The sequence below is a fragment of the Chionomys nivalis genome, chromosome 10 (genome assembly GCF_950005125.1).
Source record: "Chionomys nivalis chromosome 10, mChiNiv1.1, whole genome shotgun sequence".
Taxonomy (NCBI): domain Eukaryota; kingdom Metazoa; phylum Chordata; class Mammalia; order Rodentia; family Cricetidae; genus Chionomys; species Chionomys nivalis.
The window spans coordinates 26,353,201-26,369,564 of record NC_080095.1 but is presented as its reverse complement, the minus strand read 5'-3'; the positions used below and the strand labels follow the sequence as shown (position 1 = coordinate 26,369,564).

The window sequence follows — 16,364 nt, the reverse complement described above, 5'->3', positions numbered from 1 at the left end:
AAACAGCAGCATGGAAATAAGCATTCTCAGAGAGACAGTGTGAAGTAACTTCCCCATCACCATGTACTTGATCCCAGCCCAATCTCAAAGCAGCTGGGTGGGTCCTTAGGCCAAATAAACCTGTTCTTTTAAAGTTAGTTATTTATTTATTTATTTATTTATTTATTTATTTATTTATTTATTTATTATCTGCACACCAGCAGTTGCCATCACCTATTTGTCGGGGTTGAGAGTTTACCCATTATAATGTGGGTAAATTTCCTCTCAGCTTAGATGATCGCATGTAGTGTACCAGGGCTATGGCAACAATTCCATGAGGGTACGTTCCTTCCTCTAGACATGGGACTGACTGCAAAGGGGACAGAATATTCCAGGCTATCACTTCACTTGGTCCTTATAGCTTGTTCCTCCTTTAGCCAAAGCAGTTTACTCACTGGGAGCAAAGACTCTTTGGCAGCTTTGTCTGCTTTTGAAGAATCTTTGCCTACCCTCAGTTATCCAGTAGTTTCTGCGTACGTTATAAATACATTTATGAACTTTAATAATGTTTCATCTTCTAGGAAGCCATCCGAGCACATATATAATAGTCCCCAAAGACTACACTGCCTAGTAACAATACAGGCACCTTAGTCAAAGCTCATTCTAGAATGTTCACATGATATACTTTCAGCCCATATCCCTGTCACTAAGTGGTGTGCTGCTGTGTACTCCTCTTTCATATAGTTACCTTATTTTCTTCTTGCATGCCATACACTTCCTGTGTCTCTAATTCTATTCCTGGAAAGCCACTGACACGTGCCCACTCCTGCCACCCCTTCTGGTGGTCAAGGAGAGAATCCTTGTTTTTCACAGGCAGGAGAAACAAAGACATATGCACACCCGACTGAAATATGTTGGGAAAAAAGGCCCTGCCTACCTCAACTTGTAGAGTCTTGTCTAAAAGTGGCAAGTATCACCTAATGTTTACCGCCCTTCCACTGTGTGCAGGGTTTTGTTAGCACATCAAGATGCTGTGCCTCCTCTCACAGGCAGTCATATCACTGGTGGGTTTGGCTTATCCGATGTGCCTGAAGGCATCTTCAATTGCATTAGGAAAGCTTTTAGTAAAAACTAGGTTCTCACTGCCTTTCCTATGGCTTTTATTGGTGAAACACTTCTTAAACCTCTTCCTTCCTATACGTTTTGACAGATCAGCCAAAGCTCTTGAAGCTCCTAGTTCCTATCCACTCTTTTACTGCTATCAGAATACCATTCCCTGCAAGGGCTATAAGATGGTGATAGTAGAGGGTGCAGAACCCAGGCCCTGGGGTTCTTTGGGACCAAGTGGCATCACATGACAATAAAAACAAAGGTAACATTTGGAGCCCTCAGAAGAATATAATTAAAAGATTTTAAAATGATGGTTAAATGGACAAGATTCAGAGTTCAATTGTAAGACACTCATCTAAAAGGTCAGTTTAGGTGGCTATGGAGAAGCATAAGGCCATGAGAAAAAGCAGGTCACACCCAAGATCTGGGGAGCATGAATATAGAAGGCTAATTCTTCCCTCCATGAACCTTTCCATAATGTAGGAGGCTGGCTTTTTATACTTCAGAATGATGTAACGGCTTATGATGGTAGTGTGATGGAGGTGGGTCATCTTTCTATCTGTTGTTTCATTGGTTGAGTAATAAAGAAACTGCCTTGGCCCCTTTAATAGGACAGAAAATTAGGTAGGCGGAGTAAACAGACAGAATTCTGGGAGAAAGAAGCCGAGTAAGGAGTCGCCATGATTCTCCCACTCCAGACAGATGCAGGTTAAGATTCTCCCTGGTAAGCCAGCTCGTGGTACTACACAAAATATTAAAAATGGGTTAGATCAATATGTAAGAACTAGCCAATAAGAGGCCAAAACTAATGGGCCAGACAGTGTTTAAAAGAACACAGTTTCCGTGTAATTATTTTGGGACCCAAATATGGTTTATAAATGTTCTTTTACATTTAAAGGGGGATATGATATAGATATAAATAATTTACATTGGTATAGATTTTAAGGTCAATTTTGTTATATGTATATGTATTTCTGATCTTGATTAAGGTATTGTGATTGTATAGTTCATTTAAAAATGTAATGTATAATTAAAAAATATAGGTTGCTACTGGATAATCATAAATAATAGTCAAGCTTGTAGTCATGTTAGTTAGATTTTCTAGATATGCATAGATATATTTCAGCTAGATAGGCATTCTTCATATCTTTCAAAGACTACAAAATATGACATTTAAATGTTTTAATAACTTAGGGCTTTTCATGACAATGAAACACGTCTGCTCCTGGCAGCACCAATCTACTTCAAGAGGAAGATGGACATTGAAGAGGCTCCTTATGGAGTTTGATAGCCATTTGGGCATGAAACTGCTCATGCCTGGACTGTTGCATAAACTGAACACAAAAAACTCACAAAAAAAGGACTGCTAAACTTGCCTAAAGGTGAGATGGTCTTTCGGGGTTCCTAACTCATGAAAAAGTCTGCGAGACATTCTACAGGACACAACAAAAAGTGACTAAACTGTCTTTGGAATTTCCTGCTTGATAAAAATGTCTGCTGGATACTATGGGCCTAAAGGCTAAAGATGGATGCCCCAACGGTACAGAGGAACTTTGAATGACTGTCCAGGCAGCGAGATGTCTCTGTCATTTCTAGAGTTTTGGATTTCTTCTTTACTTAGGTAATATTATATCCTTCTGGAGTCTTTGATGGAGTTAAAAAATGGTTAGTTATAGTTATAGTTTTCCTTAGTAATGATAAAAGATAAAATAGATATAAATATTGTAACTGTAATTCTTGCTTGATAACTGTTTTGTTATATGTAATTTTACTATGTTAAAGTTAAAGTCTTTCTTTTTTGTTTAAACAGAAAAAGAAAAAATGATGGAGGTGGGTCATCTTTCTATCTGTTGTTTCATTGGTTAAGTAATAAAGAAACTGCCTTGGCCCCTTTAATAGGACAGAAAATTAGGTAGGCGGAGTAAACAGACAGAATTCTGGGAGAAAAAAGCCGAGTAAGGAGTCGCCATGATTCTCCCACTCCAGACAGATGCAGGTTAAGATTCTCCCTGGTAAGCCAGCTCGTGGTACTACACAAAATATTAAAAATGGGTTAGATCAATATGTAAAAACTAGCCAATAAGAGGCCAAAACTAATGGGCCAGACAATGTTTAAAAGAATACAGTTTCGTGTAATTATTTTGGGACATAAGTAAGCCATGCGGGCGGCCGGGTGCCGGGGCCGCAGCCCCGCCGCTCATATTACAACAGTAGTGGAGGGGTAAATGGGGTGACAAAGTGTTGCCACTGGGATAACATCATGAACATGGCAAAAGGCTATACCTTAGGTGAATGAGAACCTAAGGGGCTCCCTCATCCTCCCCTGGGGGGGGGGGGCGCAAACAATAACTGGATGGATGGTATTTCTAAGGGACCTCATCCAAAGCTACTTGGAGTATCCTGAGGCTTTATTTGGAGGTTCACACAAATTTAAATTTTGCATCATGAATTTTACTTTCAAGCAATGCAAAAAACATTCTTAGTTCCTAACTCCCTACCTCTCCCCAACAAAAACAAACTGTAGAAACAAAACAAATAGGCAAGCAGAATAAACCTTGCCTGCAAAGTGCAGTTGGCTGACTGTTACTAAACAGCACTAAATGGAGCTCTTCTTGTACAGCTATCTCTTGGTTTTAGTTCCAGAACACAGGGATACAAAAATCTGAAGATGCCAAGTTCTTTATATAAAACGATGTGGACATGGTGCGTACATAGCACCCATGTATATTCTCCCATATACTTACAACTCCTCCAAGTTATTTCTGATACCTGATACAGCTATTACATTGTATCGTTTATGGGTAACTATAAGAAAGATCTGAACTTGTTCACTACCGATGTATCAATTCTAGATCTAACTACACATAAATGAACGAGATCTGGAGTGGGCAATGCTCAAGAAATGAGAACTAGAGACTGAGGACTTGTGAAAGGCCCGAGGCTGAAGCAGAAAGTGTATTCCTTGTGTTCATGGAAGTTCAGCATGGTACTCTGTAATGCGTTAAACTCAATTTTTGCTTTTTGGCACTTCTAAAATGCATTTTATTCTATATCTTGACCTACTGTTAGTACAAGAATGTGGAACCTGCAGATATTAAGAACTGCCTAGACTTTTGATAAAACATAGCCCTAGACTTCGAAAATCAGACCTATAACAATGTAATGTAACATTAATATAGCATACTTTCCTGAGAAAAAAATGGAACGGTAAATAAACATCTCAAAGCAAATGTATTACTCCACTTCAAAGGCAGAGAAAAGTAGACAAAGAAAATTGTCAAGAGATGATGGGAGAGCAAGAGATAAACATTTACATCTTGGTTCTCAGGTAAGAAGATATTCATTTATCATAGTTTTCAAAGCTTCAGTACTGTAAGATCAGATAAAAGAACTGACTCTCTTGATGGGACAGTAGCTTCCTGTTCTGCAGTATAGATATGCTCAAAAAGATAAAGTTCTACACAGAGAGAAAGCTAGTCAGAAGACACGTAAGAAATAAAAGTCCGGGGCTGGAGAGATGGTTCAGTGGTTAAGAGCATTGCCTGCTCTTCCAAAGGTCCTGAGTTCAATTCCCAGCAACCACATGGTGGCTCACAACCATCTGTAATGAGGTCTGGCGCCCTCTTCTGGCCTGCAGGCATACAAGCAGACAGAATATTGTATAATAAATAAATAAATATTTAAAAAAAAAGAAATAAAAGTCCATGATACATATATATACACATATACATATATACATGGATAAAGATAAGAAACAGGTATACAAAAAGCTAAACAGAAACCTTTCAAGTATAAATTAACAAGTTAACATCTGTCTAAAATGGTACCAAGATAAGAGAAATCTGAAGTAATTTCTTTCTTTCTTTTTTTTTTTTTTGGTTTTTCGAGACAGGGTTTCTCTGTGGCTTTGGAGCCTGTCCTGGAACTAGCTCTGTAGACCAGGCTGGTCTCGAACTCACAGATATCTGCCTGCCTCTGCCTCCCGAGTGCTGGGATTAAAGGCGTGCGCCACCATCGCCTGGCTCTGAAGTAATTTCTTATGAATAGTCAACAGAATTGAAATGGTTTACCCTATAAAAAACTGTCTTCAAATACCTGCAGCAATGTTGTTGCCAGTGGTTGGGACTCTGGGCCAGGTGATTCTTAGACTCTAATTCAAAGATTGAAATAAAGACTCACACAGCTCACAAAGGCAGCAAGGAAACCATATTCAAAGTCAAGCTATAGAACAGGTCAGATCACAGAACAGGGGAGCAGCAGGCCCCAAGAAGCAGGCCCCAAGAGTGAAGATACACAAGAGCCCTGATTACTGTTTGGGGATTTCTTTTTAAAATAGTTTTGTCTTTATTTTATATATTGACCACAGTTTCCCTCCCCTCCTCTCCTCTTGCTCCTTCCCCGATTCCCAGCTACACCCCCCTCCATCCACTTACTCCTCCTCTGTCCCCATTCACAAAGGAGCAGGCTTCCCATGGGCTTGAACAGAGTATGGCACATCAAATTGAGATAGGACTGTGCTCCTCCTCTGTACAAAGGCTAGGCAAGGAAATTCAGCATCCGGAACAGGTTCACAGTGTAGGGGAAGCCCAGCCCAAGGAGGCATGTTCGCCTCGGGCTAATGTTTATGTATAAATCTGGCGGGCGTGAGCCCCACCGGTCCCTTTTCTAACTTAGAATTTCATGCCAAAGAGACAAAAACACTCCTGGCAACACTGCTCTACTCCCGAGAGAACATTGAGCACCAAAGACACTCCACTGGGAGCTTGTCTTCTTGGAAGAACTGGCCTTTGGGTTAAGAAAAGCCCATACCTCAACTACTGACAAAGATACAGAATATCCATAAGTGGATAAAACAGGATTGTCTTATCTTGCCAAGACAGGGTAGGATAGTCCTAAGAAAGTTCCTTGCCTTTAATAATGGTATGTCAGTTATGTTAGGCCTTGCCAAAGTTGGTTGACTCAACTTTGCAAACGAGACTTTGGGTGATTGCCCAGGTAGTCAATGTCTCTGCATTTGTTGCACATTTTGGAAATTTCTCGTTTGTTCTTCCTGGTTGCTTAAGTAATATTACTTCCCTTCTCGGATCTTTGACGGGACTGAAGATTAGATAATTGTAGTTACTCTCTACATTATTTAGACTCCTTGAGATAAAATGTTAAAAAAACTTTTGCTATATGTTTCTTACTCAATATCGTTTGTTATATTTATTATTTGTTCCTATTGTATATAGTTGTATTTGGTTTAGTTCTGTCTTATTTAGACAAAAGGGGGAGATGTAGGGGAAGCCCAGCCCAAGGGGGTGTGTTCACCTCGGGCTAATGTTTACGTATAAATCTGGAGCCCCACCGGTCCCTTTTGTACTTACGGTTTCATCACTGGATCCCTGGTGTTGTAAGCTATTACTTCATTAAAATTTACTATTTCATATTAAGCTAGCCTGGTTATTACGCCGCATCATCCCAGCTTAGCACCCGGGACTTACTGCTAGGAGCATTACAAACAGATTTCTGTGATGGTGTTCAAGAGAAGTACGGTTACTAAGGATGTCATTAGTTCTCTGTTTTGGTTGATAGAGTAGGCTGCATAAATAATTCCACTGTGTATGTACTTTCCTATTATGTATCTAATTTTAATCAAATGCACACTCAACTATGTAGACATAAAATAGTAAATAGGGATTCTTTCTAAAAGTTCACCTGAGGACACAATTTTGTTTTATTGGGCATTCACCCCAACTAGTTCAGGCTGGATTGGTGTTGTATCTACTGGAATTACATCTGAAGAGAAATTAAGTTTTAGCAGTCAAGTGGGGGAGAAATGTACTCTATTGTTCAGAGAGGACTATGTATCTTAGCACAAGTAAGGGTCTTAGGTTGTCAAGTGCACTATTAAAAGAGGAGTGTATAACCAAGTCCCAGGTTTCTAAACTATTCCCTATGTTTGCCTGCTTCAATGTTTAGAAAGAGTCAGCAGAATTCCTCTTCATTCTTGAGAGCACGGGATCAGAATTAACAGGAAAGAGAGCACGAGCAATGAACTCAGGACCGCGAGGGGTGCACCCACACACTGAGACAATGGGGATGTTCTGTCAGGAACTCACCAAGTCCAGCTGGCCTGGGTCTGAAAAAGCATGGGATAAAACCGGACTCGCTGAACATAGCGGACAATGAGGACTACTGAGAAGTCAAGAACAATGGCAATGGGTTTTTGATCCTACTGCACGTACTGGCTTTGTGGGAGCCTAGGCAGTTTGGATGCTCACCTTACTAGACCTGGATGGAGGTGGGTGGTCCTTGGACTTCCCACAGGGCAGGGAACCCTGATTGCTCTTAGGGCTGATGAGGGAGGGGGACTTGATCGGGGGAGGGGGAGGGAAATGGGAGGCGGTGGCGGGGAGGAGGCAGAAATCTTTAATAAATAAATAAATAAATCAAAATTTTTTTATAATTTTAGAATTATATAATTTAAGAATTTGTATAATTTTAGGTAATTTTTAAAAAAATTCCTTCTCATTTAACTTAGGTATTAAGTAAGATGGAATACTGAAGTTTTTTACTTCTGAGTCTATCCTGGAAAAGGTACATCTTACTATTTTACTTTATTGACATACAATGGATACACAATAAATTCACACAAAGTTAAGTGGATGAAGTCTGCCTTGTATATGTATGTGTGAAACTGGCAAGACAATGAAGAAACCCATCCCCTTCCTAAGTTTCTCATGTTCTTTTGTGAGTTTTTCCTTCTCTTTTCCCTTGCCAGTCCCACACCAAGCAACATTCTGCTTTTTGTTAATATAGATGAGCTGACATTTTCCAGAACTGGAATCATACAGTAAAAACTCTATATTGTCTGGCTTCTTTCACTCAATACCATTATTTTTAGATTTATCCAACTTCTTGTTTGAATTAATACAATGTACACTTGTACTGCTAAATAGCTCTTTATTTGCATGGACACACCATAATTTGTTTAACTGCTTGTTGACAGATACTTGGGTTATTTCCAGTTTGGGATCACTTGATGCTGTGAAACAATCCTCTTGTACATGGTAAAGATTTGCGCCTTGAATTGGTTTAATGAAATGCTGATTAGCCAGCAGCCAGGCAGGATGTATAGGTGGGGAAAGCAAACTAAGGATGACAGGAAGGAGATGGGCAGTCAGGAGATGCTGGTCAGATGCAGAGAGAGCAAAATAGGCATGCCGTGATAAGAAAAGATACTGCCATGTGGCAGGACATAAATAAAGGATATGGGTTAACTTAATATGTAAGAGCTAGTTTATAGTGAGCCTGAGCTATTGGTTGAGTATTTACAAATAATATTAAGCCTCTGTTTAGTAATTTGAAAAGTGGCTGCCAGGTATTTGGGTCTGAGTGGCTCCAAGACAGAAAACTTATGCCTACAACTTACTGTACAAATTTTTGTAAGGGTATGTTTTGTTTTCCCTTGTAAACATCTAGGATTAGAATAGATGGCTCATGTAGATGTTTTGCTTTCTAAAGAAACCACACATTTTCTGACATTGTACTATTGATACTATAGTATTAAGTTCCTCTGCTCATACTCCCTTACATTTCCTCTATATTCTTACCAACATCTAGCATGGCCACTGTCTTTATTCATAACTACTTGAGTAAGTATGGGAGTATTTCACTGTGGTTTGAACCTGCATGACACTGCTCACCTTTTCATGTTTATTTGCCATTCACCGATCATCTTCAGTGAAATGTCTATTCAATATTTTTGCCTATTGTATAATGAGGTTGGTTGATTTCTTAAGTTTTTAGTTTTTATATGTTTGTATACCAGACCTTTGTTAGATAAGGATTTGAAATTTTTATACCAGTGACTTACTATATTCATTTTCTTAATGTTTTGAAGAACAGAAGTATTTAATCTTTTTTAAAAAATATTTATTTATTTATTTATTATGTATACAATATTCTGTATGTGTGTATGTCTGCAGGCCTGAAGAGGGCACCAGACCCCGCTACAGATGGTTGTGAGCCACCATGTGGTTGCCGGGAATTGAACTCAGGACCTTTGGAAGAGCAGGCAATGTTCTTACACTGAGCCATCTCTCCAGCCCCCAGAAGTATTTAATCTTGAAACAGTCTAGTTTATAAATGATTTCTTTATTGACTGTTCTACTTAAGACATTTTTTTTTTTAGCTTACCCAAGGCCACAGTGAATTTTAGAAAATTAATTATGTGGAGGGGACACAAGCTCCACAGCACACATGGAAGTCAGAGATAACTTTATGGAGTATGCTTCTACCTTTATGCGGGTTTAGGGATTGAACTCAGGTCACTACTAGGCTTGGACAGCAAGCATCTTTATCTGTTGAGACATTTCCCAGTCCTACAGATTTTAAAAAATCTTCTCTTCCCAGGAGTTTTATAGTTATACGTTCACATTTAGACATACTGTTTCTTCTGAATGGGTTTTTTTATACAGTAGTATTTATTGAAGTCTTTCCCATCTGAGTAGTCAGTGGTTCTAGCATCATTTATTGAAAAGCTCCATGCAAAATGACAGGTCTCTTTGACCTGTACGTATAGTTTTATTTCTGGGCTCTATTCTGTTTCACTTATCTTCTTTTATTTTTCCTCCCTCCCTCCTTTTCTCCCTCTCTTCCTTTTTCTCTCCTCTCTTTTTTCACCTTTTAGAGACCAGATCTAGCTGTGTAGCTGGAGCTGCTCTAGCACTTGTGAAGTTAAACAGGCTAGCCCTGAATTTGTAGCAATCCTCTTGTTTATACCTTCTGAGTACTGGGATTGTATACATGCAAATTATTCAGGATTCATCTGTTTGTTTTGACACCAAAACCAAAGTGTGCAATAATACAGCTTATGACAAATCTTGAAATTAACTTTGTTCTTCTTCAAAGGTAATCTGACTAGTCTGGGTTCTCTTCAGTTCTACCTGAGTTTTACATCAGAGTGCCAATTTCTATGTTTAGAAAACCCCCAAAAACAGCCTATTGGAAGTGTAGCTGTATTGAATCCACAGATCCATCTGGAGGAAAATAATTATACTACAAATAAGTAACTATAAAATAATAAATGTGTTATTGTGTACATTTTTGAAAAACAATAATCTGCAAGTCTCTGGGTTCCCATCTCTCATCTCAGACACTCCAGTCAGCAAACTAGCTGTCTAGGTTTCCCTAGATTATCAGTTCCATTTCTTCAACGTCACATGAGCTGTCCTTCCCTGTGTTGCATCCTGGAAGCTCTTAAGGTAGTCATTTGGGGGTGATCTCAGGGCATATCTTATTTATTTTCTGTAGCTCTGAAACCACTGCCCTCCATGCCAGATCTCCAACGTCTTCAAAACTTCTGTTTCATATATTTTGTCCCTCGTTAAAATTGTTTCAGGCAAGAAAGCAAACTGATCCCTGCTATTTCATCTTCACTGAAGTGAACTCAATATTTATTTCAGTCAAATCTGTCCTTAACGTTAGAAGATTCAAGGAAAAATAGGACAAAAACATAAAACTGCCACTGTGATACTTATTAAGAATGAACAGAGAGTAACACCCAGGAAGCCTACAAGAGGCTAATTTTATGACTTTGTTAAGTCTTACCTAGATATCTCAGCCTGGGAATTCTTTTCTCCATCAACAGTGAAAGGAGACGCTCCCGTCAGTAGTTCATACATTAGAACACCTAAACTCCACCAGTCAACTGCCTATAAAATAATAATAATTTCATTTTGTAGAATCAGCAAATAAAATGTGTCACAAGAAAAGAAGACCAAAATAAAGTTATATACTTAAAAATATTTCACCAAAAACACTTTTCATAGCTTTCTGTTCCAGGAGTATTAAATTAACACATTTAATAAGAGACATCTGGCAGGAAAAAAAAACCCTATAAAATACCCAGAACTAAAAGTATTTTAATGATCCTAAATCAGTTAGTTTTATCATCGCTAATTTAAAACAATTTAACTTAAAATTTATTTCCTTAAAGTTTTGGTAGGTGGAATATTGAATTTATGGCCTGGGGGAAAAAAGGTGCCAACCAGCACTTTGTAAAGCATTCATGTCCAAAGAACAAGATAGAATTCCTTAAACTCAAAACAAAAATGTAAAATTCTTACACAAGGGTGTTACTTTTTAAACAGTTCCCTAAAAATCAATTTCTCTTACAAAATGTTTATATATTTATGTCAATGGGATGTTTAAAATAATAGAAAATACAATGTACTCTAAACTGGAAATCCATTTATAAATATAGTTATTTGAACAAAAATATTCAAGAGACAATATTTTTGGCTAGTTATATTATGGATTCTAGCCATGCAGAAATTCTATAAACAAGGTTTGTTTATTAGAAAATTAAAACTTTAGTAGTTAATTTTCAAAATCTAAGTTATAAATTCCGACTGAATTGCACAATAGCTTTAAATTATACCATAAAGCAAACTAAACAAGCATTTCAACTCCTGAATTCATATAAGCAGTTCCAATGCCAGTTGAGTCTGCCCTCAGAATGTTCTGTATTGCTACGAAATCATGCTCTTTGGCTAATGCAACCTGAGATCAGATTCTAGCCACTGGCCAGTAGCCACTGCCATTCAGACTTGGGGAATGGGATTGCTAGACATCAGACAGGTCATCAGAAAGGAGACCACGCATTCACCCCAGATACTGGACTGTACATGTGTGGTGTCTTGAAAGAGGATGAAGGAGAGGAGAACAATAAGGACAAGCCAGCCAGAATTCATTTGGAGAATGCTATTGTTAAACCGAAAGTGAGAGGAAAGTATTACCCTTTAATACAGGATGGAAAAATGACCTCTATAGATTTTATAATGACTTAGAGCTGACAGCTTCTTTATTATCTTCATTGGCACTTTCATGTACAGGGAAGAGAAGAAGGGGGAAAAAAAGCAAGAAAAGGAAAAAAATCAAGCTCTTTAGAGGGTTAGGAAACATACTGTATTTTGACTGTAGAATTTTCCTTTCAAGGTTATGTGCTATTTCTGTTGGAGAATAATCAACAAAGTCATCAATATCTTTGTAAAGTTGACAGCACAAACTGGGAATAAAATATGAGTTTTCTTTTTCAATTGTCTCTCACCATCTCGGTAGAAAGACTTATTAACCAAAGGTGGCAAACACAACCACCATCCATTTCTGTCTGTTTCCTGAGAACTTAACTATGCTAATAAAGCTCTGCCAAAATCTTTCTCCATGATGCAGAGAGGAGCCACCTACACAGCTTAGGTATTCAGTCACACTCCTGTGTTACACTTGGTTTTAATGTGCCTCATACAACACAAAAAGAATAAGCTTTTTTTTTAAATGGAGTCATGGTTGATACTTTGTTTAAGCTCACAGGCTCTTCCAATGAAAATGAAATGTACAATTATTTGAAGAATAACTTCAAGGTCTCAGCTTTAACAAGCATGTCACTCTACAAAGCAGAAGATCTTCATCAATGAGACCTTAAAAGGAAAACCAACTCATAGTAAGTTCCAGTACACAAAGCAGAGAACGAATGAAGGTAATAAGTATCAGAGTGTTTAAAGACTGTACTGGAACTTATTAACTAGGATTCACTCTTACTGTACAATTTACGAAAACACAAAATAGTATCAAAAGTAGAACATACCTTGTCATGTCCTGAATCACCCCCTCTGACAATATCTGGTGCCATGTATTCAATAGTTCCACAAAAAGAATAGGCTCTTTCAGTCTTGAACAAACAAACAAAAAGGGGATTTGATTTCAAGCTAGCATGACAAGTAACGCATATCACTAGTTGAATTACAGCAGCAGTAGCAGAGGTATAATTCGCCCAACAGACCCTCTGTATCACGGCAAACCTCTGCCTACTCAAGAGGGTACTGGGTAAACACCTGAGACAGATTTCTCATGCCTAAAACACCGCTGTCAGGTATCAACCCACTCACAAATGAATCTGTTTAATGTTTCTTTCTGCTACTGTTCTTAGTGCATGCATATTACTAGCTACTTTAACTGTTCTTTCTTAGAAATGGAAACAGTCCTAGTAGGGTAACATGAACTAACATTTAGTAAATGAAGGCTTTTATTTCCAAATATGCAAAATTGGGAAAAAAATACCAGAAAACTTTGAGGAAGGTCAAAGGCCAATGAGTATAGTAACTGAAAACCTCTTCCCCCCAACACTGGCACTGTTAATGGCTTATTTAAATGATGAACAAAAAGTGTCTTGGGAAAACAGTGGTCTCTTAATGACAGCTGTTGATTTTCTTAAATAAACTTTGAAAAAATTTCAAAAATGCTAATTTAATATATCAATCTCAAAGTTAGTTTTAAAAACTTAAAAAAATTCATAATTACCAATAGATCATCCCAATGTAATAAAAGAGAAAGTTAATATTAAGACACACTAAGGAAAAAAATCTTTATATATATGTATATATATCACACATATATACAGCTATATCTTAAGAGCGCTTTATTTTAATGGTGACATTAAAATATTTCATAAATGCCAAGTGTGGTAATACAGACACATATATAATCTCAGCATTCAGGAGGCAGAGGCAGGTGGAGCTCTTGTGTTTGGTTCAGCCTGGCCACCTAGTGACTTCCAGGCCAGCCAGAGTTATATAGTGAGACACTGTCTGAAAACAAAATAAATCTATTTTTATAAAACTTTCTTAGATGAAAGATCTCTGATTTATATTTTATTTCTCCATCAACAAGGTTTCAAGAAAAATAAGCACTCCTTTTATTTATCAATTTTAAATGTGACGAATGCATATTATTGTAGCTGTGACATAGAAGTGATAGAAGGCTCCTGTTTTATTGGTTTGAGGTTAAACAAATCCACAGAAACAATGCTTTTAACACTATGAATTACACTACTCATCATATTATACATACACAAAAATAAAGTTAATATGGTTTATGATGATTCACTTCATTCCTTCTATATTCTAGGGACACTGAAATACTTTTTTGTAGGGATATAGCCCCACCCATTGGGGGCGTGTTCGCCTCGGGCTAATGTTTACGGATAAATCTGCCGGGCGTGATCCCAGCAGCCCTCTTTCTTTTGCTCCGCTTTTCCTGTTCTCCGCGGGAACCTGTGGTCCTGTAAGTCTATTTCCTTATTAAAGCTGTATATATCTATATAATCTGTCTGCATTCATTTACGCCGCCACACTTTTTCCCCTAGGAACTAAAAGAAGTAACTTAGGTATGGGACAATAAGAAATTTTTGTTGTTGTTAGCTGGCAGAACTGTGCTTTTGAATGACAATGTATATCATGTAACACATCTCTCTGCTTCATCATTTCAGGACCAAATTCTAATACAGAGGCAACTACCAAAAAGATTAGCATTAAATAAAATTAATTTCACCTAAATTTATGAGTAAAAGGCCATAATTTTAAATATTTCATCATTCAGAAAAACATGCATTAAGATGTATTTATCAGATTATTAAAAATATTTCAAAATTCATTTCTAAAAAGCTCCTTAAAATGAAACTTGTTTTAACTTAATATAATATTTATTATGCTATAGCCCTTTTTAAACATAAAGCAAAAAACACTGCATAGCCAACCTCTAGAAATACATAAAAATTAAATCATTTGATAGCTCCTTTTAAAATTTTTATTTTTTGTGTATCAGTCTTTGCTTTCATGTATGTTTATACACCACATTCATGCCTTGAGCCTCTGGAGGCCAGAAGAGGGCACTGAACATCCAACCGAGGTCCTCTACAAGAGCAGCTACTGCTATGAACCATAGACACATCTCTTCAACTTCATTTGGTATTATTTTAAAAGATAACATTAAGATATCTCTAAAACACTAAATGTCAAATCAAGTTTGAGAAGTCCGAAAAAAATTCTCCAAACTTAACGAGTAAAGATTTGATGAGTTTAGAAGTATTGCTTCTCTTGATTTTTGCTTAGAAAACTAGTCTTATAGGCAAACCTAATAAAACTTTTGTCTCCATTTATAGGTGGCTTTGCTTCACATATTTTGAAACTATGCTGATTTCCTTCCCAGTGTGAGACAACAAAAATCAATTTTGAATAAAAAGTTCAATGGGGCTGGAGATTTAGTAAATATGGCAATTGCCAGCAAGCCTGATGACCTGAGTCTGATAACCAGAATCCATATAGTGGAGAGAACTGATTCCTCTAAGCTGTCCTCTGATCTCCACAGTTGCATGTCAGTCTAGACATGTATACATGTAAATCAATTTTTAAATTAAAGGTCTCGAAAATCTGTATTTTCTTCTCTAAAACACTAGATACTTGTAACTTTGATTTTTAAAAGTATATGAAATATATGTATTGGTTAATACTGGAAAGATGTGGTAATCACTAGTACCCATATTTTATTTTTAAAATCTTTTTTACTGGAAATAGAATTACATCACTTTCCATTCTCCTTTTCCTCCTTTCAGCTCCTCCCAGATACCCACTCAAACCCCTCATGTTTCCCTATTTTCAAGTTGGAAACTTCTTTCTTTATTATCATTTCATATGTATGTATGTATGTATGTATACAAACATATATAAATACAGTCTAGTGAGCCCACTGCTGTTGTTTGTGTGTACATGGTTTCAGAGTTGGCCACTTAAATTGGATAAACAATAAAGGGGCTCATCCCTACAAGAGGCCATACTACATTCTAAGTCATGTTTTATTTTACCTGAAAGCAATAACTATATTATCTTATTTCTTTATTGTTGAAAAATCAACTTCTAAATAATTCATGCATCACCAAAAGACAAAATGAGTTTTAAAATAGTAACAATTACAGAAATCAGAACTTGAGAGAGATAGCTAATGGCTCTTTCTATAAATTATTATTTGTTATTTAAAGAAAAACAATTATTAGTGAGATAAATATAAAATTCCAAGCTTTGGAAAACACACACACAAAAAAAAACTTTAAAGAGAATAAAAGGAACAAAAGAATTAATTAAAGAAGCGGCAAACTTTGGGGACTGCGTAGAGCATATCTTACAGAAGACTAAGGGCAAACAAGTGGCAAGACAGATTGTAAGTTGTTAATGTTGGTAATTTAAAAGGACACTACAGAAGTATAACAGAAATTAGAAATACACAGAAATTCTATGAACAAATGAAGGCCAAAGAATTTTAGACATAATGTTATTTTATATAAAATTACACCTTACCCAAACTAAATCAAAAGTAAGTAAAGTCTAAATATACCTACATATATAAGTCTTTGAGCTGCTTGTCATGAAAATAGGAAACAAAAATATGGGCCATCCGAGTTG

At 37.0% G+C, this 16,364-nt stretch overlaps 1 protein-coding gene across 1 annotated transcript in view; it reads right to left on the bottom strand.

Annotated features, from left to right (window-relative positions):
- Positions 1 to 16,364, bottom strand: part of Rps6ka5 (ribosomal protein S6 kinase A5) — a 177,422-nt gene that overhangs the window by 32,654 nt on the left and 128,404 nt on the right. Inside the window, exons 6-7 of the mRNA XM_057782455.1 lie at positions 12,719 to 12,802; positions 10,684 to 10,787 (exon numbers count right to left, since the gene is read on the bottom strand). Coding sequence (XP_057638438.1) covers positions 10,684 to 10,787; positions 12,719 to 12,802 — 188 coding nt within the window. The remainder of the gene's footprint in view (positions 1 to 10,683; positions 10,788 to 12,718; positions 12,803 to 16,364) is intronic.